This window comes from Anolis sagrei, chromosome 1, assembly GCF_037176765.1.
Source record: "Anolis sagrei isolate rAnoSag1 chromosome 1, rAnoSag1.mat, whole genome shotgun sequence".
NCBI lineage: Eukaryota > Metazoa > Chordata > Lepidosauria > Squamata > Dactyloidae > Anolis > Anolis sagrei.
In genome coordinates this window covers 325,396,539-325,417,848 of record NC_090021.1, presented here as the reverse complement: position 1 = coordinate 325,417,848, position 21,310 = coordinate 325,396,539, and the positions used below count along the sequence as shown (strand labels likewise).

The 21,310-nt window shown below is 40.1% G+C and overlaps 1 protein-coding gene across 2 annotated transcripts in view; it reads left to right on the top strand.

The window, feature by feature from the left end:
* INF2 (inverted formin 2) overlaps nucleotides 1–21,310 on the top strand; it is a 72,435-nt gene that overhangs the window by 47,858 nt on the left and 3,267 nt on the right. The window contains exons 4-18 of one of the 2 annotated variants that reach the window (XM_067463016.1): nucleotides 2,837–2,996; nucleotides 4,795–4,828; nucleotides 6,429–6,570; nucleotides 10,133–10,274; nucleotides 10,676–11,551; nucleotides 13,016–13,161; nucleotides 13,503–13,564; nucleotides 15,677–15,779; nucleotides 15,927–16,012; nucleotides 17,116–17,216; nucleotides 17,638–17,708; nucleotides 17,827–17,934; nucleotides 18,849–18,919; nucleotides 19,936–20,056; nucleotides 20,160–20,324. In XM_067463016.1, the coding sequence (XP_067319117.1) occupies nucleotides 2,837–2,996; nucleotides 4,795–4,828; nucleotides 6,429–6,570; nucleotides 10,133–10,274; nucleotides 10,676–11,551; nucleotides 13,016–13,161; nucleotides 13,503–13,564; nucleotides 15,677–15,779; nucleotides 15,927–16,012; nucleotides 17,116–17,216; nucleotides 17,638–17,708; nucleotides 17,827–17,934; nucleotides 18,849–18,919; nucleotides 19,936–20,056; nucleotides 20,160–20,324 (2,388 nt within the window). Of the gene's footprint in view, nucleotides 1–2,836; nucleotides 2,997–4,794; nucleotides 4,833–6,428; nucleotides 6,571–10,132; nucleotides 10,275–10,675; nucleotides 11,552–13,015; nucleotides 13,162–13,502; nucleotides 13,565–15,676; nucleotides 15,780–15,926; nucleotides 16,013–17,115; nucleotides 17,217–17,637; nucleotides 17,709–17,826; nucleotides 17,935–18,848; nucleotides 18,920–19,935; nucleotides 20,057–20,159; nucleotides 20,325–21,310 lie in introns of those variants that run through there. The other variant, XM_060755091.2, reaches the window with a different exon arrangement.

Sequence of the window (21,310 nt, the reverse complement as noted above, 5' to 3'; positions counted from 1 at the left end):
TTAGCATAATACAATATCAGTATTATATATTCCTATATTGCACTATACCATTATATTGTAATATTATTAGTAATATTACATATAATATAAAATATATAATTACAATATGTATGCACAATATTTTAAACTTTTTTTATGCATGAAGCTAAATGTGTGTATAGTGAACCGTTGAAAAGCAAAGTGTCACTATCTCAACCACCTATGTGGACAGTTTTGGAGTCTGAAGCATTCTGGGTAAGATCTGTATTGCCTCCCAGCAGGAAAACTCAACCAACAGTATATAAAGAAAATAATCACTCCTTGATTTTTCACCCCACACCTGACAATCCATTTAGTGTGCAGCCTTTGGTCCTGGCTGTTCAGTGGAAAAAAATTGGTCATTAGCCTTTGATATAGTTACTCTCTGTTCAGTGATCTCTAGTCACCTTTTAAAGTTTTCAAAGGTTAGACTTACACATACAGGAGAAACACAGCTTGTCAGTGTTACATTTTGGATTGCAATTCCCAGTTTCCTCCAGCCAGTGAACTAGGAGATATTGAAAGATTTTATTTGTTGTGTCAGGGCAACCAGTCAATTGTATTACATTTCTAACAGAACAAAACAAACAAACAGACAAAATGCAAAATTTATGAGTTTTGTAGTTGATTAAATGTCCTTTGACCAGTAGCTGGCTACTTGGAGTGCTTCTGGTGTTGCTGCGAGAAGGTCCTCCATTGTGCATGTGGCAGGGCTCAGGTTGCATTGCAGCAGGTGGATATTGAAAGATGTAATTTTTTCAAGGTCAACGAAGGATTGGCAGGGTAAATCATAACAAATTCAGATTGAAAAGCACCTATTCTTCCACCTCCTAAAAATTCCTCATTAAAAAAGCACATCACTGATAAAAAGAATTAGTTCAACCCTTGTTAGCTTTCAACTTGCAAATGGATTTTTCTCCCACGTGCAAAAGGAATCTCAAAAAGTTGGCGCCCACCTCTCTACCTGCATTCCATTCTCCTGCCTGATTCTTGCTTCATGCTGCTTCATGCTGTTGCACGTATCAGCCAGACTGAAGTCTGTGGTCATTATTAACACCTCTTTTGGCAGGGAATTCCATCTCTGTATGACGCACTGTGTGAAGAAACTCTTTTTCTTCTTGTTTAAATACTGAACCTGCTGCCAAATGCCAGTTGATTTCAGTGACACCCAACTGCTAGTGTTATAGAAAGTACTCCTACACTGAGGCAGCAAGAAGGGAATTGAAAGGCTTGTAGGCGTTGTCATAGAAGTTTTAGATTCCCTTGGGATGAACTGAGTTGCTTTTCATTTCACAAGGCGATGATTGCCAACATTTGGAAATGTTATTTGTTGAATAATAGCCCCCAGAATGCAGTATGGTCACTAGTTCAGAAAAGTAATTTTATAGGCTCTTGAGTATAGCTTGATAGTAGTGCACATATAGTAGTTGATTGCAAAAGTCCCCAAATTCAATTTTTGATCTCCCTAGAATCAAGTAGTGAAAGAAAAAGACCTCTCTCTGAGTCTGCAACAAGCTGTTGTTGGTAGAGTAAATAATACTTAGGCAGTACTAAATAGTAGTTATGGGCCCAAAACTTGTCCCATTCGTTTGATTTGTGTTTCCATTTCATTCTGTCTATTCAGATGGCACGAAACGGAAAAGCCCCTCCTGGAACAAAAATACAATTGATACAGAAGGCAGGCAGGAGCAGGTACCGGCTCCAAGCCTGCTTTTCTGATCTATTGCCTGGGACCTGGCAGGGCCTGCAGCCGAGCCCTGAGTTAGGAGCGCTTCTTACTCGGCGTCAGCTGCAGGCCTTGCCATGCCCAGGCACAAAGCCTGCACCCATAGGCCTGGCCGTTTTGGGCCTGTGGGTGAAGTCCTGTCCCCCCATAATGGGCCGAAAGAAAACTGATCTTTTGGCCCCAAAACCAAAAAGCAAATATCTGGCCTCCTGATTTCGGGAGGCTCAGACAAAATGGATTGGGGGGCCCATCGAAAGCTGGAACATGAAACGGATGAAGGTTACTCCCAAATGCACATGACAACTAGATAGCCAAGTATTTTAATTTGGAATAATGCAGTTTTCTGGGGGTTTTTTTCCCCAAAGATTTGGAACCCAAGTCTTTTGAAGGAATGATATAGGGAGCTGCGTGTGTTTAGATTGAGACATGGTAGCTATCTTCTGAAGGGATGTCATGTAGAAGATGGAGCAAGCTTGCTTTCTGATGTTGCAGAGGCTGGAACACAAAATTTATTTATTTACAGCATTTTTACCCCGCCCTTCTCAACCCCCAGAGGGGAGCTCAGAGCGGCTAACACAGGCAGCAATTCGATGCCACAGTATCAATAAAGACCAATATAAAACCATAAATACATAAAAGGTTAAAAACAGTAACAATTAACTATATAATCACACAATCACCTAATCACATATCCGTTTCCAATTATCATAACAGTAATCAGGTCTAGTTCCATGTTCAAAGTGCTGCTGCGCCCATTAGCCGAAAGCCTGGTTCCAAAACCACGATTTTAGTTCAGATCACTATGGATTCAAATAAAAAGAAAAGAAGTTTCACCTAAACATTAGAAATAACTTTTTATATGCAAGAGCTGTTCAATAGTGGAATAAGCGGCCTTGGGGGATAATCAATTCTCCATCTTTTGAAGTCTTTAAGTAGACATTGGATGGATGTTTTTAGGGGTGCTTTAGTAGCAGAGCAAGGGGAGTGGACTAGGTGTACCTAGTGGTCCTTCTGAACTCTAAGATGTTATGATTTCTAATTTGATCGCAGAATCTCTCCTTTGATCCAACATATCAATGATTTTCCCTCTAGACTGTGAAAAACCAACAGTACCGGTTCAGCGTCATAATGAATGAACTCTCAGCCACAGATAACGTGCCATACATGATAACACTCCTGAGTGCCATCAATGCAGTCATATTGGGGACAGAAGAACTAAGAGCGAGGACACAGCTCCGGAATGAGTTCATCGGTAAGCTTAGTTGTTCCTTACACAGTTGAAATGGTCTTAGACCCATGGATCCTGTACCAGTGCCTGGCCGCTGAGATGGACTGGATGAGGGCTAACGAGCTGAAACTTAATCCAGACAAGATAGAGGTCCTCCTGGTCAATCATGAGGCCAATTGGGGTATAGGATGGCAACCTGTGCTCAGTGGGATTACACTTCCCCTGAGGACACAGGTCCACAGTTTGGGGATCCTCCTGGACTTAGTGCTGATGCTTGATGCTCAGGTATCAGTGGTGGCCGGGAGGGTATTTGCACAGTTAAAACTTGTGTGCCAACTGCGACTGTACCTCAAGAAGCCTGACTTGGCCATGGTGGTCCACATCTTGGTTACATCTAGATTGGATTACTGCAATGCACTCTATGGGGCTGCCTTTTAAGATGGCCTGCAAATTGCAACTTGTGTAGAGGTTGGCAGCCAGGTTGTTAACTGGAGCTAGTTATAGGGAGCGGATGACGCCTCTACTAAAGCATCTCCACTGGCTGCCAATAAGTTTCTGGGCCCAATTCAAAGTGCAGGTTATTACTTATAAAGCCATAAAAGGTTCAGATCCTGCGTATCTTCATGACCATATCTCCTTCAAATAACCTGACGTAAATGCTAAGATCTGCCAGGGAGGCCCTTCTCTCACTTCCACCTCGATCGCAAGCGTGGTTGGTGAGGATGAGAGAGAGGGCCTTCTTGGCGGTGACCTCCTGGCTCTGGAACTTTCCCTGGAGAGAATAGATTAGCCCTCACCCTGTCCACCTTTCAGAAAGACTTAAAAATTTGGATGTTCCAATGTGCCTTTCAGTAATGGTTTAGTTAGTAATCAAGTCTGCCTAGCCCTCATCTTTTGGTAGTGTCTCCAGCACTTTATTCCCAGCTCTGGCCCAACAGTTTGTGTTTGCACTAGCCCTTATCCTGCCCTATTCGTCTCAAATCTGCACGTACCCACTTTTCCCGGGTATTGGTTGTTTGCTGCTTGGTTTATTTGTATGATGACTTACATTTAATTGATTTTATTGTTTTATTATAGTTGATATATGTTTTTAATTGTGTTACTTTGTAACCTTTGTTTATATTGGGCTTGGTCCCCATGCAAACTGCCCGAGTCCCTTCGGGGAGATAGAGGTGGTATATAAGCTAGTAATCAAGTCGTTAGTAATCAAGTTGTTGTTGTTGTTGTTGTTGTTGTCCTCACTTAAGTGCCATGGTTCTGTTCTTTAAAATCCTGGGATTAGAGAGAGGAGCATTTATAGTTCTCAACCAGAGTGCTTCCTTGCTTCTCCAAACTACAAATCCCAAAAATTCAATGGGGCAGAATCATGGCAGTTAAAATGAGACACGAATGCTGTAATTCATAGTGTTAGTGGGGTCCTACTCTATGGATTCTGCAAAATACTTCACCTTAGTAGATCAGCGCATTAATTTTTCCTTTTAGTACTTCAAGTATCTTTTATTTTGTCTTAGAAGTGCCATTCTGTTAGCCCATTTACAAAAAATGGAGCACTCCCATCTTTGCAGACCCTCCCTACTCACTAAGGTTCCCCCATTGAATTTTTATCCCATTTAGGCATATCATTTGGCAATTTCCAACACCATCTCTTTGCACTGCAAAATCAGTACTATTACAGAAAAGGACCTATTGATTTAAAAGAAATGTTACTATTACTCTCCTTATTATTTTCTAGAGTGTCTGTTTCATTCTTTTAATGGATTTTAATATAGTTTTATGTCAAGCAGATCATATTATCAACTCTTTTTTCATTCCCTACTTCTAGGTCTCCAACTGTTGGATATTTTGAATAGACTGCGGTAAGTTCAAGAGTATATCCTGAACATATAATTAAGACTTCTTTAAAACAGTAGTAATATATCACATAATGCTTGGAGGCTGTACTTTCCATATTGTTATTTCTTTTTATTCCCACGCACATTGTATGACTTATTTTTCCATTAAGAGCAACCATGGTAGGAGGCAGATCAGGGTTTGAACCACAGCAATACTTCCAATCGAGAACAGGGTCTGACTAATCCCTATAATTAATGACACTTTCTTGCACTATCCACTTCATCATATTCTTCTGGGCCATTTCTATAGGATGGGACTTGGGAGCACTGTTATGCAGTGATTATGGTCTTTCTTGAAGGGGCGAACTGAGAAAGTGGTGCTAGGAGACTCTTGTTCAGCACCCTGACCTTTGGCCTATGGGGTCCTTTGTGCTGTTTAACATCCACATATGCAGTCATCTAGAGTTTTGGGGTTTAGTGTCACTATATGTTCAAGACACCCAACTCTCTTTTCTTCCCATCTGATGTCAAAGAAGCAGCCTTGGTACAGAACCAATGTCTATTGTCAGTAATCAACAAGATGATAAGAAACATATTGAAACTTAATTTAGACAAGACAGATGTGTGCCTAGGCAATTAAAAGGTAGATTAGAGAATAAGGGACTCTGTCTCTCTCATTGAAATCTCAAGCTCATAGTTTGGGTCTTCTCCTGGACTCAACTCTGAGACCAGATGTCCAAGGTTTTAGCACTGATCAGGAGTGCATTTGCATCTCTAAAACTAGTACTCCAAATGTGTACTGTTCTTTGAGATGTCAGATCCAGCTGCAGTTAGACTTATGCTTTCATTGCATCTCACTTGGACTTCTGTAAAACACTTTACATGGAGATGCCTTTGAAAACTGTTCAGAAACTTCAGTGGGTTCAAAATGATAGCGTCAGAAAGCTGCCTGAGGCCCATTATAAGGAGTATATAACTACCTTGTTAAAACAGCTTCATACTGTTGCCCAGATACAATTCAGAATACTGGTTATGAGTGCAGCTTAAGCCCAAACTATCTGAAAGACTCTATCTCCCATACAGATGTGTCAAAGTTCTAAAACACTTGGTCCTACTGCCATCATTGTCTCACTTGGTAAAGTCACAAAAAAGAGTCTTCTCAGTGGTTGCTCCCACTGTCTGGAACTCCTTTTCATGGGATGCATTCCTTTTGCCAGAAGGCAAATATAGTTTTGTTCAAATAAGCTTTTAATCTGTATTTTTGTGTCAGATGGCTTTAATTTCAACAAGGTTAGTTATTATTTGTTATTTCATGTGTCCTTGTCTATGAATATTATTTGTTATTTCATGTTTTCATGTCTGCGGATATGGCGATTGTACTGTAGTAGAAATGGGAATCATTCAGCCTAGAAATGCTCTAGTTGGACTGCAAGTCACAGCATTCTTCATCATTGGCTATGTTGATGGGTGTTGCAGTTCAGCAACACCTGGAGGGCTACATAATTCCCAGCTTTGGAAAGATTAAAATAGTCAACTATTTGAGGATATCAGTTTCGATGTATATGTAAATGGAAATTAATTTTATTATCATTATGTTAATATAATGAGTGTTGGCTCCATTCAGAGACATAGAAGACGTGGACTTGCTTATTCAGTGTGAGACATTCGAAGAGGCTAAGTCTGAAGATGATGAAGAGTTGTTGAAGATATGTGATGGGATTGACATGAGCAACCATCAAGAAGTTTTCTCTTCTCTATTCAACAAAGTGAGTATGATCGTCTTTTAAAAAATATTTTAAAGGAAGTCATATAGTACATAATAAGAATATACAAAGAAAACAATCTACACAAATATTAAACAAGGAAAAAAAGGAAAAGTGTGAAATATAGAGAAAGGAGAGTGAAAAGGTGTGAGGGGAATAAAGTGACCTCCACACTTTTCCACATCTGCTTCCTCCATCTTTTTAAACATTCATTAAAAAATACATTTCTTTCCAAAATCTGCCAATTTCATTAGTACATATAGGTATATTAAAAAGTTGTCTCAATATCTAAAAGCTCATGTTGAGAATGGGTTAGACCTCTCTGCGAAGGTTCTACATAAAGTCTATGTGGAGGACCTAGAGCAGTGGTTCTCAACCTTCCTATTGCCGCAACCCGTTAATACAATTCCTCGTGTTGTGGTGACCCCCAATCATAAAATTATTTTCATTGCTACTTCATAACTGTAATTTTTCTACTGTTATGAATTGTAATATAAATATTTGATATGCAGGAAGTATTTTCTTTCACTTGACCAAATTTGGGACAAATACCTGATATGCCTAAATTTGAATACTGGTGAGTTTGGGGTGTTGGTTTTGTCATTTGGGACTTGTAGTTGCTGGGATTTATAGTTAACCTACAATCAAAGAGCATTCTGATCTCCACAAACGATGGAATTGAATCAAACTTGGCACACAGAACCCCCATGACCAACAGAAATACCAGAAGGGTTTGGTGGACATTGACCTGCGTTTTGGAGTTGTAGTTCACCTACATTCAGAGATCTGAACCAAACTTGGCGCACAGATCCAACATGGCCAACTGTGAATACTGGTGGGATTTGGGGAGGATTGACCCATGATTTTGGGAGTTGTAGTTCACTTGCATTTTTAATGGGAGCTTTAATAAAAAAAACAAAAGGAAATACTGCCTTTTTCTAATAAATAATGTTACAAATTACCCAAGCGGATTCTGCTGCTGCTCCCCCTCCTGATTCTGCTGGGCCACTTTCAGTCCCACGTCACACAAGCACTTTCCCCCCTGCCTTGAAGAGACTCACAGGCACCAGCTTCACGCACTCTCTCTCACCCACGCATGCGCACCAAGCTGCCATGCACCGAGCATAACTGCTCCCCCCGCCTTGCTTAGAGTCTCAGAAACAGCTCTCCCCTTGACTGAGAGTCCAGCTGAGAGGTTGGCCAATCACAGCAGAAGGAGAGCTTTTGGTGGAAGGATTCATCGTCTGTTTCCAAAAAGGAAGAGAAGGACAAGCAGAGAGATCTTCAGCCTTCTCTGCCAAAGGGGTTCCTAAGATCATCTGAAATAAGTGTTTTCTGATGGTCTTTGGTGACCCCTCTGAAACCCCCTTGCGACCACCCCCAGGGGTCCCAACCCCCAGGTTGAGAAACGCTGACCTAGAAAACTTGAGGCCCTCCAACTTCTGATCAAAGTGGAGCATAGAGTTACCCTGGAGGGCCTAGACATTACTAGTAAGACCATATTAATCAAATCTACGGATAATCAAATCTACAAAGGTTAAACCCATAAATGTGGAGGTCTGACTGCACATCACAGGAAGACACCAAAAACCACAATTATTTCAAGAATGAGTTGTCAAAGGCCTTATTCACCACCACCCTTCCAGGGCTGCATAACCTAGAAGATAATCCTTCCAGATCTTTTTCCATTAAGGAATAAAAACACCCTCCAGGCTGCACAACTCTCCTTTACAACATGTTTTTGCCTTGCATTTTTTAAAATCAAATTAAGGTTTTTAGTTCAAATAAAATGTACCAGACACATTCAGCTTCAGGAACTGTGTGGATCACAGAGAATCCTTGTGGTCTGAGTCCCTCTATGGAGGTTGAGAAGATCGGGATATAAAAATTTAAAATAAATATTTTTTATATAATTTTGGGGAGAATTAGCCCCTAGATCTCTGAACATATCCATCCCCGGTTTAAAGCATTCTTCTCTATTCCAAAATGTCATAATTCCAAACGAATTCCTATATACATTGCTTTTCATATGTGGAGGCTGCACCCTAGTGGCAGCTGTTTCCTCTCTTTTTCCTGCAGCACCTAGAAAAATAGCAAATAATCCTGGAAGTTGTGCCTTCTTCTCCCATGATTCTTACATTCTCCTTGCTGTTTTTTATATTCTGATTGAAAACTTTCTGGTTTTCAAAAACTTTTGAAGCTTTAGTTTAATATTATTTTATCATCCTATATATTGGGTTGCCTTTGGGTTTCATTTGAAGGAACCCAACAACAACATTTTGATGCCATGTGTTTGTCACATGGAATCAAAATGGTGTTTTAATGCCATGTATTTATCACATTGGAGCCCCCAGTGGCACAATGGGTTAAACGCTTGTGCTGGCAGGACTGAAGACCAACAGGTCAGGAGTTCGAATCCGGGGCGAGTGTGGATTAGCTCCCACAGTCAGCTCCTCCCCATGCGAGGACATGAGAGAAGCCTCCCACAAGAATGGTAAAACATCAAAACATCTGGGCAACGTCCTTGCAGATGGCCAATTCCCTCACACCAGAAGCAACTTGCAGTTTCTCAAGTTACTCCTGACATGGAAAAAATTATCACATTGCTTTTCTTATATTGTATTTTTATTATATCTGGATATAAACTCTTTTAGAATTATATATATTTTTTGTTTGTCTTACTCCGCCTAACATATGTTAACATATGTTAGATTTTATATATATTGGGACATGAGAGAAGCCTCCCACAAGGATGGTAAAACATCAAAAAAGCATCCGTGCATCCCTTGGGCAACATCTTTGCAGATGGCCAATTCTCTCATACCAGAAGCAACTTGCAATTTCTCAAGTTGCTCCTGAAACTAAATAAATAAATGGCAGAGCTGACTATTTGTTGTTGTTATTTAAATTTAAAGCATCATGTACATCAATGGCCGCATATAATAAACAACAACATTAGGGATCCTGGTTACTCTCACTGATATTTAGAAGAACTACTTGTTTTGTTTCTTCAGGCATTCCTGTTGTGTTTTGACAGCTCAGAGAACTGTGCAGACCACGGCTTTGGGTACCTGTGGACTGGAAGTGAAAGTATTTTCAGTGCATTCTAAACAGTTCTGCAAATGACTATGGTGTCAGATAATGTTGAAATTTGTAGACTTGCTGTTAGGGGATAATCTTCTGGATTGTTTCAATCTAGTCCACTTCATTGCATCAAACTGTTCAAACAAATTGCACAACATAATATTTTTTGTGTTTGCTGACAGTCACATTGCATCATGACATCTGTAATGTGAGTACAAAGGGATAGTTTATCATGTTAATTTCACACATCTTTTGAATAGACATGACACTACTATACAAAGGCATATTTTGCCTACTGGTGAATGGATGAACATTGTAATTTCTACCATATATCCTGGGGCTTCTTCTCAAAATCTGATTGACCATTACAGAGACATCAGTGCTGATTACAGCATTTTATCTTATGAAAGTGTAGTATTACTGTCATGTAAAACTGATATGAAGAGTGGTTCAGTTTGTAAATGGCCTTTTTATCTTTCAGGTGAGCAGCTGCCCGGCTTCTGTCCAACTCCTGTCCATTCTCCAGAGCCTCTTGCATCTCGAACCTTCCCACCACTCCAGCCTACTGCTCTGGGAAGCCTTAGAAATCTTAGTAAATAGAGCCATCCTGCTTGCTAGTGACAGTAAGTTATAAGCATGCCCTACGAAAAGGGAATGTAATTGGTTTTAGGTAAAGTGAGCAACCGTGGGAAGCTGGAGGATGCATTTGTTTCCAACGAGACCTTGGAAAGCTAAACTGCACCCACCCCACTTCTAGAAGGAATGGGGAATATTTTATTACATATATTTGGAGGTCAACAGGATATTAATTGATCACTTCCTATTCACTGTCTGTGCCTAAAATGGTTTTGGGGAGACAAAGTAGAATGAAATGAAAACCCATTCATTATTCATTCCTGAACAGAGAATGAGGAATAGAGGGTTGCATGTGGACCATGAGCCACACTTGCTCACTCATGGTTCGAAGTATGGTTTGAACCACTTCCTCTCCTACATGCTCAAGCTTGTGTGAATTGTTTTACAGTACAAGGCAACAGTGTGGAGGAAGTTATGGAGAGACTGTTGTCCATCAAGAAGCCCCTAAAGAAAAGAAATTCAGAATCCCAAAAATCAGCCAACAGAGTGAATGAAAGCACTCAGACCAATGAAGATTTGGGAGAACGTTCCAAAGCCACCAAGAACTCTCCTGCTATGACTTGCTCTTCTGATATCCCACCTGCTACAGATGTATCTGAGAAGGTGGCAGCATCCCAGCTACCACCCTGCTCTGCTTCGCCAGGCCAAAACTCAACTCCATCTAGTACCCTTCCATTGTCATCAACCCCTTCTCCTCCACCACCTCTTCCTCCACCTCCTCCACCACTCCCCGGAGCACAAATACCACCACCGCCACCTCCTCTCCCTGGCATGAAAGGGATGCCACCTCAGGCTCCCCCACCACCCTCTACGGCCGGGGTCCCTCCACCTCCACCCCCACCCCCATTGCCTGGTATGGCAATAATCCCTCCGCCTCCTCCCTTGCCAGGTTTGCCACCACCACCACCTCCTCTGCCAGGTGCAGCCATGATTCCTCCACCACCACCCTTACCAGGCATGCCACCCCCACCTCCTCCATTGCCAGGAATGGCAGGGATTCCCCCACCTCCCCCTCTCCCAGGTATGCCACCCCCTCCTCCCCCTCTACCTGGTATGGCAGGGGTGCCACCACCACCTCCATTGCCTGGGATGGCAGGCATCCCACCACCTCCGCCGCCACTAGGAGGCAACATGGAGGAGGTCGTTGTTGCAAGGGTTGACTATTCCCTTGGATGTGCCAGACCTATCCACAGAAGGGTGAAACCTCCGACACTACGGATGAAGAAACTGAATTGGCAGAAGCTTCCTTCCAATGTGGCAAGAGGTAGGTTACTTTGGATGCCTTTCACTTCCATTTCAGCCCACCCTGCATATTATTATATTTTTTGTTACAGTCCTGTTCCATATGTACACTCCATCCAAAATATAGTGGGTGGAAAGGCAAAATAGCACCTTCTTAGTAATTGTGCAAATATAATCAAACTCTCTTTGGTTATTTTTTCTCTTTTTCCTTTTAAAAAAAAACAGGATATAAATACAGTAAGACACCCATGTCTATGGGGGTACATTCCCAGCCAGAACAAGGTTACCTGAAACTGCAAATATGACAGAACACCATTAAATTACCTGACTTCCTATCCCAGCATAGAGCTACCCTAAAGGCACTAAAGATTGTGTCCTTTGACATGGGCTTTGCTTGTGGAAAGCAAAACCTCTCTAGGAAATTACAAGGTAATAGCACAACTTTATGGTACCTTCCACGTGAAGCTTACCATGGAATTGTACTGGAGGAAATAGCAAATTCCTGAAGAGACCATTTTCCCTAGACACAAATAAGTGAGAGTGAGGATATTGATTCAGTGGTTACTGAGTCTTACTGTATTTCAGTACATAAATATGGGTAAAGTTTGACCAACTTATTTAGAATTGTTCAATTATTTGTGTTATCCCATGCCTCAAAAATTACCTTGTTAAATCAGAAATATTTGTATTTTTAACTTTTCAATGAAACTGTTTATAAGATTTTGAGGTATTTAGCTTACACGTGCACAATTTACTTCTGGGATCAATTGCTTTTTAGAAAGTTACTTAGGGATTTTGTGTCTGGTGCATTACACAGAGTAGGCATGGGCATATAGAGGGAATCAACCATCTTGAAAGCAACCCAAAGAACTTCTGAAAGCTTCTTGGCTTAGTAGATATCTGTTTTTGGACTTTGAAGCTCCACTTTGGAAAATAAAACCCAGATTCTGTACTTCATATTCTTCAAGGGGTGCTAGATAGGGTGAAGTTCAGAGAAGAGCAGGAATGGGAATAGTCTTCTGGATATTGTTGGATTGCAGCATCCATCAGTCCTAACTGCTCTAACCAGTATTAAAAACTGATGGGAGCTATAATCCAACAATCCATCCCTGGTACATATCATTGATCTCTGGCATCTCAAATCAAAGAGCAGGGCTATTTAGAACTACAAGTTCCAGCATTTCTCAACCTATATAGACAGTGACCATTCTAGCAGGCAAATCTTGGGATTTGCAATTCAATTTAGGATTCTAACCGTCCGTCCCCCCCAACCACCACCACTCTAAATCTCTAAAGGTAACTTCATATGCTCACCATTAAAAAAATCCAATGATATTTTTCAAAGATAGTGGAATAAGCTTTGGAACTGCATCTACCTTTATTCTGATTCAAATATCTGTTAATTATCCATTGCAAATGCATGAGTAGATGTTTTCGTTCCTGAGGACACTATTCAACACAAAGGTCCCACATTTTTGTCTTCCAGAGGGTCATTCCATGTGGGCTTCAGCGACCAGCAGTAGCGAGGAGACCATTGAGCCGGACTATACCAGCATAGAGCAGTTGTTTTGCTTTCCACAAGCAAAGCCAAAGTCAAAAGAAGCAGCTGCAGTGAAGACAGAACCCAAAGAGGTAGGAGGATTCTTTTAATGTTCATATTAACCTCTCTTAATCTTAAGATTGCTTAGTTAATTGAAAAACACAAATAAATTGGAGGCTTAAAGAAGTGCCTACGATAGAGGACTGGCAAAACAAGGTATTGGAGATAATGAGTATGGATAAACTCACGTACTGGATAACACCAAATCAAGGGTTCCCCAAAAAACAAACGAACTGGGACCCATTTAAGGTGTCACTCATGCAACCGCTACCAATTTCACCATGCACGTGTGGAGGTAAAACCAAGAAGTTCTCATAACTTTTGCATACATGTTTGAAAACTTGACCTTGAATACTTTACTTTTCATAAACAGATCACATTTTTGGACTCCAAGAAGAGCCTCAATCTAAACATCTTCCTGAAGCAGTTTAAATGGTAAGACAGTTTTCTTTATTCTCAAAATATCAACATGATCAACCTTTTTGTACCAAAAATCTTGGCTAATCTCACTCTAGGCATATTTTTTCATGATATGTTTATGAGGGCCTTCCACACTATACAGTTCTAACACTTTTATTCATTGCCATGGTTCCATTCTATCTAAACTTGGCATATATTTCATAATGTGGCATTTATAATTCTGCACCAAAAAAATATCCTTGTGAGTTTCATGCAGAGGGAGCGAGGTGAACTCCCGCTGTTAGCCCCAGCTTCTGCCAACCTAGCAGTTCAAAAACATGCAAATATGAGCAAATCAATAGGTACTTCTTCTGCAGGAAGGGGAAACCTTTACCTTTATCTTCATGAAGAGTAAGTGCAAACTGTGAAAACTTTTGTTAGTCCAACATTATCTTTGTCAGGTTCCCCTAAAACTTGAGAAACATACTTTCACCATTTGAAAAATATTACTTAATATTGTTCCCATCCTTGCTATATATGCACAGAGATCTGCATTTTTCAAGTACGTTCATGTAGCATTTTTTTGGAATAGTTTCCGTTCTTGAACGGGACCCATTTTATTCATCATTACATTATGCTAGCTGCAGGTTTCAATTTATTCCTGGCAGCTTTTCACTTGCAGCTATATAGAACCAGCCCTTAGCTAATATGTATACTTGACATCTGGTATACATTCATTCATTCAATTTATATCCCACCTCTCCCCCAGATATATTGTGAATTGATATATCACCAGAAAATATAGATAATTTTTTTTTGTAAATCAATGCAGATGTTTTATTGATTAGGTTTTATATCGTTATTTAAATTTGTTTGAATACATTTTGTTTAATATATTGATGTTAGGTTCTGATGTTATTTTCATATATTTTCATTATTTTGGATTACTTGTTAACATTTGTCTTATTTTGTTGAGGCACTGAATTTTTGCCTTTTTGAATGTTGGAGTTCACCCTGAGTCCTCTTTGGGAGATAGGGTGGAATATAAATAAAGTTATTATTATTATTATTATTATTATTATTATTATTATTATTAATGGTAATTCTCAAGATGAAAATTAACTTCATGTGGATGATAAGCATTGTTTGCTCTATCCTCCTTGTGATTAATCCTTTTGAAAATTCATTTGAGACAATTAATTCTACAAAGTGTATTGAGTATTGAATGAAAAAGTGGAGTTTAAAGTCATCTGGGGAGACCCTGCTCTCGATCCCACCACCCTCGCAAGTGTGACTGGTGGGGACAAGAGACAGGGCCTTCTCAGAGGTGGCCCCTCATCTGTGGAACTCCCTCTCCAATGAAATCAGAACAGCCCCCTCCATCCTGTTCTTCAGGGAAAAAACTTAAGACATGGTTATGGGACCAAACATTCAAGCAGTAATTATAACAATGCAATATTTGAGATCTCTTAAAGTGACAGACTAATGGACTGATTCTTTACTATGATTCTGAACTTGTCTGATTTTAATGACTGTTTTAACCATTTATGTTTAACTAGCTGTCTCCTGCCACACGTTGCTGTGGCCCAGTCTGTGTATATGTGCGTGTGTATATTTGTGTATATATATGGTTTTGCGCATGCATTATAATGTGGTGGGGGTTTTTTTTTTTTGCTTTTTAAGTCCCTTCTGCTGTGTTTTTCAGTGTTTTTATGAGTGATGGTCACTTATTGTCCTGATAGGTATATTATGTCCAAATTTGATGTCAATTTGTCCAATGGTTTTTGAGTTATGTTAATCCCACAAACAAACATTACATTTTTATTTATATAGATTGCTGGTTTTAATTGTTATTGGGGTTTTTTGTGGGGAATCTGTTTGTTGGGCATCTAATTGTTGTCGGTTGTGAGGCCGCCCTGAGTCCCCTTCGGGGTGAAAAGGATGGGGTACAAGTATGGGAAATAAATAAATAAGTGGTTTCCTTCATGTGAACTGAACTTGTTTTGCATATTCATTTCATTGGATGGCCTTTCACCAAGGAGAAAGGAGATGGGGAATTGTTTTCTGTCTTAATTCACTCTCTCTGTTGATAGCTATAAACTTACAGAGCCATGGTTGCATCTATTCATCAGCCTCTTTTCTCTGTAGCTCAAATGAGGAAGTGGTCGACATGATTCAGAAAGGGGATCGAACCAAGTTTGATGTTGAGGTTCTCAAGCAGTTGCTGAAACTCCTACCAGAAAAGCATGAAGTAAGAAAACCAAAGCAGTTCTGATTTTAGTTGCAATGGCTTGATTCAGGCACCATGATAAACTGTCATTTACCATTATTTAGTATAATTCAAGATTTGTGATCTGACACTAAAAGGAAGTCAACAACTGTTCTCCTTTCTCCTTAGATAGAAAACTTGAAATCCTTCAAAGAAGAAAAGGAAAAATTAGCAAATGCAGATCAGTTCTATCTTCTTCTCCTTGGTGTCCCAAGGTAAGGGTTATCTATCCAAACGCATCTCTTTCTATGAACCCACTAGGAACTTGAGATCGTCGGAGGAGGCCCTGCTCTCGATCCCGCCTGCCTTGCAAGCACGTTTGGCGGGGACAAGAGACAGGGCCTTCTCTGTGGCAGTCCCTCGGCTGTGGAACTCCCTGCCTAGGGATATTAGATCACTTCCCTCCCTCCTGACCTTTCGAAAGAGAGTGAAAACCTGGCTCTTCGAGCAAGCATTTGGAACCTCAGGATAAATAGACAAATTTGAATCAGAAAATGACCCAGGAACAGCCAAGACAATGGAACGGATGAGGATTTGAACGAGAGGACATAGTTTTTAAATTTGTATTATTTATTGTTTAAATGTATTGTAATGTTTCTTTTTTGCTTTTTATCAATGTATGCATTTATATAAGGCTTCGAATTGTGCCAACTTTGTATGCCGCCCTGAGTCGCCTTCGGGCTGATATGAGCGGGATAGAAATAATGTAAATAAAAAAATTAAGAAAAATAAAATGTGCATATGCATAAAATTAGTATTCATGCATTTACTGTAGCAGCTGTAGTCTTGGAAGAGGTATTCCCACTGTGTGCTGGAGGAAGAGGATTGATTGAATGTATAACCTAGCATTTTCCCCAAGTGCTTTTCACATCTCAGAGCTTCATTCGGAAACAAGATTGTTCTGCTGTCCCTCTTTTCATTCAAACCACTGAGTTTAGTAAAAGCTTGAGGTATATTTAGGCCACCCCAGGTAAGTAAATCTTGTTGATGTGGGAAATCCCTCAGAGAGAAGCATGGGAAGGAAGCTTGTTGTCAGGCCATCACAGATATCTCCAGCTAAAGCAGGGATGAACAAAGTATGGTCCATGGGATACCTATGGCCTTCAAGTCTTGTTTTTCAACATTCTACCCATAACAGTGACTCACCTGAGAAGTCTTATATTTCTCTCTCAGGGGAAAGCAACATGCTCAATTTCAGATTAGTCTTCCTCAATAACAAGAAAGGTTTATGAAAACATATGGTCCTTAAATCCTAAAGTACCATCCCTTGCTATCTCAATAAATGACATCTCCATTGAATACTGGTTCTCCATTCTAGCTACCAGCTCCGGATTGAGTGCATGCTGATGTGTGAAGAGACTGCTGTTCTGCTGGAGATGCTGCAGCCGAAAGCGGAAACAATCAGGAGGGCCTGTGAAGGTAAAGAAGGGCTGAACCCTTTAGTGTAGCTTTGGCGTTCTGAGCAATTAGAGAAAGAGCTTTCCCAACTCAGCAGTCTCCCATTAAATGGAACCACAGCCTCTTCTTTACTGTTAGTAGAGTAGAAGCTAGATGGATATCTGTATTGGTAAGGGGGTGGCTTAACTAGCCCTTGGAATTGCCTCCAATTCTGTGGTCCTGGGATTTTAAGTACTTCTGGGTGTTGTTCTGGGTGAGTACATCAGTTATGGCACAAATAATTTTGTTCTTTAGTATGAATATTTCCAATAGCAATTTCAATGCTCCAAGGTTTAGTTATTAGCAAATATGAAGGCTTAGTTAGTTCTTTTATTTTGTACCTTTAATCCATGTTCAAGCTATTTATATTGCCTTTATTTTTTAAAAAAATCTTCCGTCCTAGATCTTCTCATTAGCCACCGGTTACCCATTTTCTGTCAGTTGATTCTCAAAGTTGGAAACTTCTTGAACTATGTAAGTAATCCAATTTAACCATTTGGCAATCATAAGTAATAAACAAAATAAAATGTGATTATAGGAAGTATTATTCATGGTTTTTTTTAAATTTGGTGTGTGTCTTTTTTTCTCTTAGGGAAGTCATACTGGAGATGCAGATGGCTTTAAGATTGGCACTTTACTCAAGCTAACAGAAACCAAAGCAAACCAGACTCGTATTACACTGCTGCACCATATTTTAGAGGTATTCTTTTCTGGTTTTTTTTTTTTTCATTTGGCAAATCAACTAATATTACCTCATCACACTAGAGAAAAAATGGCCTCACAAAACTACAAACCCCAGAATTCTGCAGGAGGCAGAAACTGGATTTTAAATGGATTTTTTTCTCTACTGTGATGAAGTGTAAGTTCATCATTCAGTTGCAAGTAATGTCGGACACTCTTAGCTTCCAGTGGAGCTAAATCAAAAAATTATGTTCAAGGTACTTTAAAATGAGTTAACTTTCTGTGGATTCTGGTCAAAATGTTACGCTTGGAAGCAGTGGAGTGGAACGGACACTTTACCACTGTTCTGTTTTTTTAAAACGTGCTGAAAAATTCTGGGTTGATTTATAGAATCATAGAAGCAAAGTGTTGGAAGAGACCTCATGGGCCATCCAGTCCAACCCCCTGCCAAGAAGCAGGAATATTGCATTCAAATCACCCCTGACAAATGGCCATCCAGCCTCTGTTTAAAAGCTTCCAAAGAAGGAGCCTCCACCACACTCCGGGGCAGAGAGTTCCACTGCTGAATGGCTCTCATAGTCAGGAAGTTCTTCCTCATGTTCAGATGGAATCTCCTTTGAAGCCATTGTTCCTTGTCCTAATCTTCATGGAAGCAGTAAACAAGCTTGCTACCTCATCCCTGTGGCTTCCTCTCACATATTTATACATTGCTATCATATCTCCTCTCATTCTTCTCTTCTTCGGGCTAAACATGCCCAGCTCATTAAGCCGCTCCTCATAGGGCTTGCAAAAGGCACCAAGAAGGTAGAGCACATCTAGCTAGTTTCTGCCAAAAGTTAAGATGACTCTTTTAGAAGTTTAGCAGGCAAATATAGTGCAAGCCACAATCACTGTTACCGACAAATAACCCAAAATCCTTTGTTTTCTTTTTAGGAGGTGGAGAAAAATCACATAGATTTACTACAGCTTCCCAAAGATATTGAATATGTTGCAAAGGCTTCTGGGTAAATATGCATTATATTTGTGCTTCTCTGTGCATATGTATATATGCATTTTTTTAAAAAAGCTATTGCGCTGGAGGAGGGAAAAAAAATCAAACTCTTCACAACTGAATTCTTTTGCTTTTCATTGTTTAGACCAGTGGTTCTCAACCTGTGGGTCCCCAGATGTTTTGGTCTTCAACTCCCAGAAATCCTAACACCTGGTAGACTGGCTGGGATTTCTGGGAATTGTAGGCCAAAACACCTGAGGACCCACAGGTTGAGAACCACTGGACAGGTAGATGTACCAAACCAGTTTTTCTCCTCCATCTAGTCTCTATTCTAACAGTAGGAGCATCTTGTGAAGTGCATCCCCATACACACAGTGCTCCCAATTTCCTCAATTTCATCTGAGACCGTATCAAAATTGTAATGGAAGGCAACATTATGTCACTTTCACCATTTTGAGAACATCTCTATATCTGGGGATTCTGGGCAGTTCTTGGGGACTTGCTAACTAATGCTAAAGGTACTTTTGAGCAAAAAAAACAACAACTGTAAGTCATTGCAATTTCTTATAGAAAAATGGTGATGCAGGGGGCTTTGGGGAACTGTTTCAGGGAACAAAAAAGTAGGACCACATTTGAGCCCCAGACTCAATAGAGGGGTAGCATGACTTCTCTGGATCTAGATACTATACTCCTATTTATACATGCCAAAATCCCATTGGCTTTTTTTTTTTTTTTTTTGCTGCTGCATGACATTGTTGGCTCATGTTTAACTTGTTCACAAGGACTCCGAGATCTTCAGAAACCTTGATTGCCAAATTTTTCGTGACCTCAACGTTGAGCTCACATGAGACACCATTGGGATCAGGACTCACAGTTTCAGAAGCAACGGTTTAGACTATAGGCTTTTAAAGGTTCTGTGAAATTAGGACAATGTTTTTTGAGAGTTTCATCACACAACCTATGCCTATCCATTACTGCTTCATATTATACAAAAACTAGAATTCGTGATTCATTCTTCTTTTTTTCCAGAATCAACCTGGATGTGATACGTTCTGAATCCAGTTCCAATATAAAGAAACTTATGGAACTAGGGCGAAAGTTGTCATCATCAACAGAAGAAGTGAAAGCCCAGTATGAAAAAGCAATTCAGGTTGGTCTGAGATGAAGTGAAGATCCATCACATTGTGCTTTGAATATGTCTATTTTGTCAATACAGTTAGCTTTAAAAAAACATTGACTGCAATGTCTTTCAGGATAGCATAAATGCCAACCAGAAATTAGAAGACGAATTTGAAAACGTTGAAGCAAAGAAGGTGGAGCTTGCCAATTACCTCTGTGAGGACCCAAACAAATTGTCCTTGGAAGATATATTTAACACCTTGAAAACCTTCAGGGACCTCTTCATCAAGGCGTTAAAGGTTGGAATCTAAATAGCAGGGTCTCAATTGTTGTGATGTCTTATTCTCACATAGAACAAAGAGGGTGGTAAATTGGTTTCTGGGCTCCATCCAAACAGATTACAGGAAACATTTCACATGGTACGTAGAATTCTCCCACAAGCATCAGAGGAAAAACTTCCTATTCGTGAAACTAAAATGACAGGGACCAGGACAGAACCAGTCTGCTTGACCTCTGCTTTTCCATTCAGAAAGGGGGGAGGGCACACAGAGAAAAGCAGTGATTGTATGATCCACTCCTTAAGTACCATGGTTCACAGATAGGCCTCTTCTAGACTTTTTCACAAGAAGAATTTGCCTGCAACTTATTGATTTTCAAATATTGGGGGAATTAATCTCTTTGAATCTCACAAATCAGTTTATTTATTTATTTCAAGCAATGATATCCCATCCTTCTCACCTCCGAAGAGGTACTCAGGACAGCTTACAATATGTACCCATCAGGTGCCGACGCAGTACATTAAAAATACGGATACAATTAGGCACAATTAAAACATTTTAAAAACATTCAATTTAAAAACAGTTCACCGGTTCAAAACATAGTCCAGGACAGTACATTGCAGTCACTAAAATATTCACTTTCCAGTTATTCCATCTGTTGTTCAAAGGCTTGACCCCACAGCCAGGTTTTAAATGTTTTACGAAAGCTCAGGAGGGAGGGGGCAGACCTAATTTATTATTTACAGTATTTATATTCCGCGCTTCTCACCCCGCAGGGGACTCAGGGCAGATTACAGTGTACACATATATGGCAAACATTCAATGCCAAAGACACACAACAGATATAGAATTTTAACAAATATAAATTTATTGGTATTTCAATGGGAAATGTGGGCCTGCTTTTGGCTGATGAGATAGGATTGTTGTTGTTTTGTGCTTTCAAGTCATTTCAGAGTTAGGTTGACCCAGAGCAAGGGCCAGGTAAATGACCTTGGAGGGCCATATCT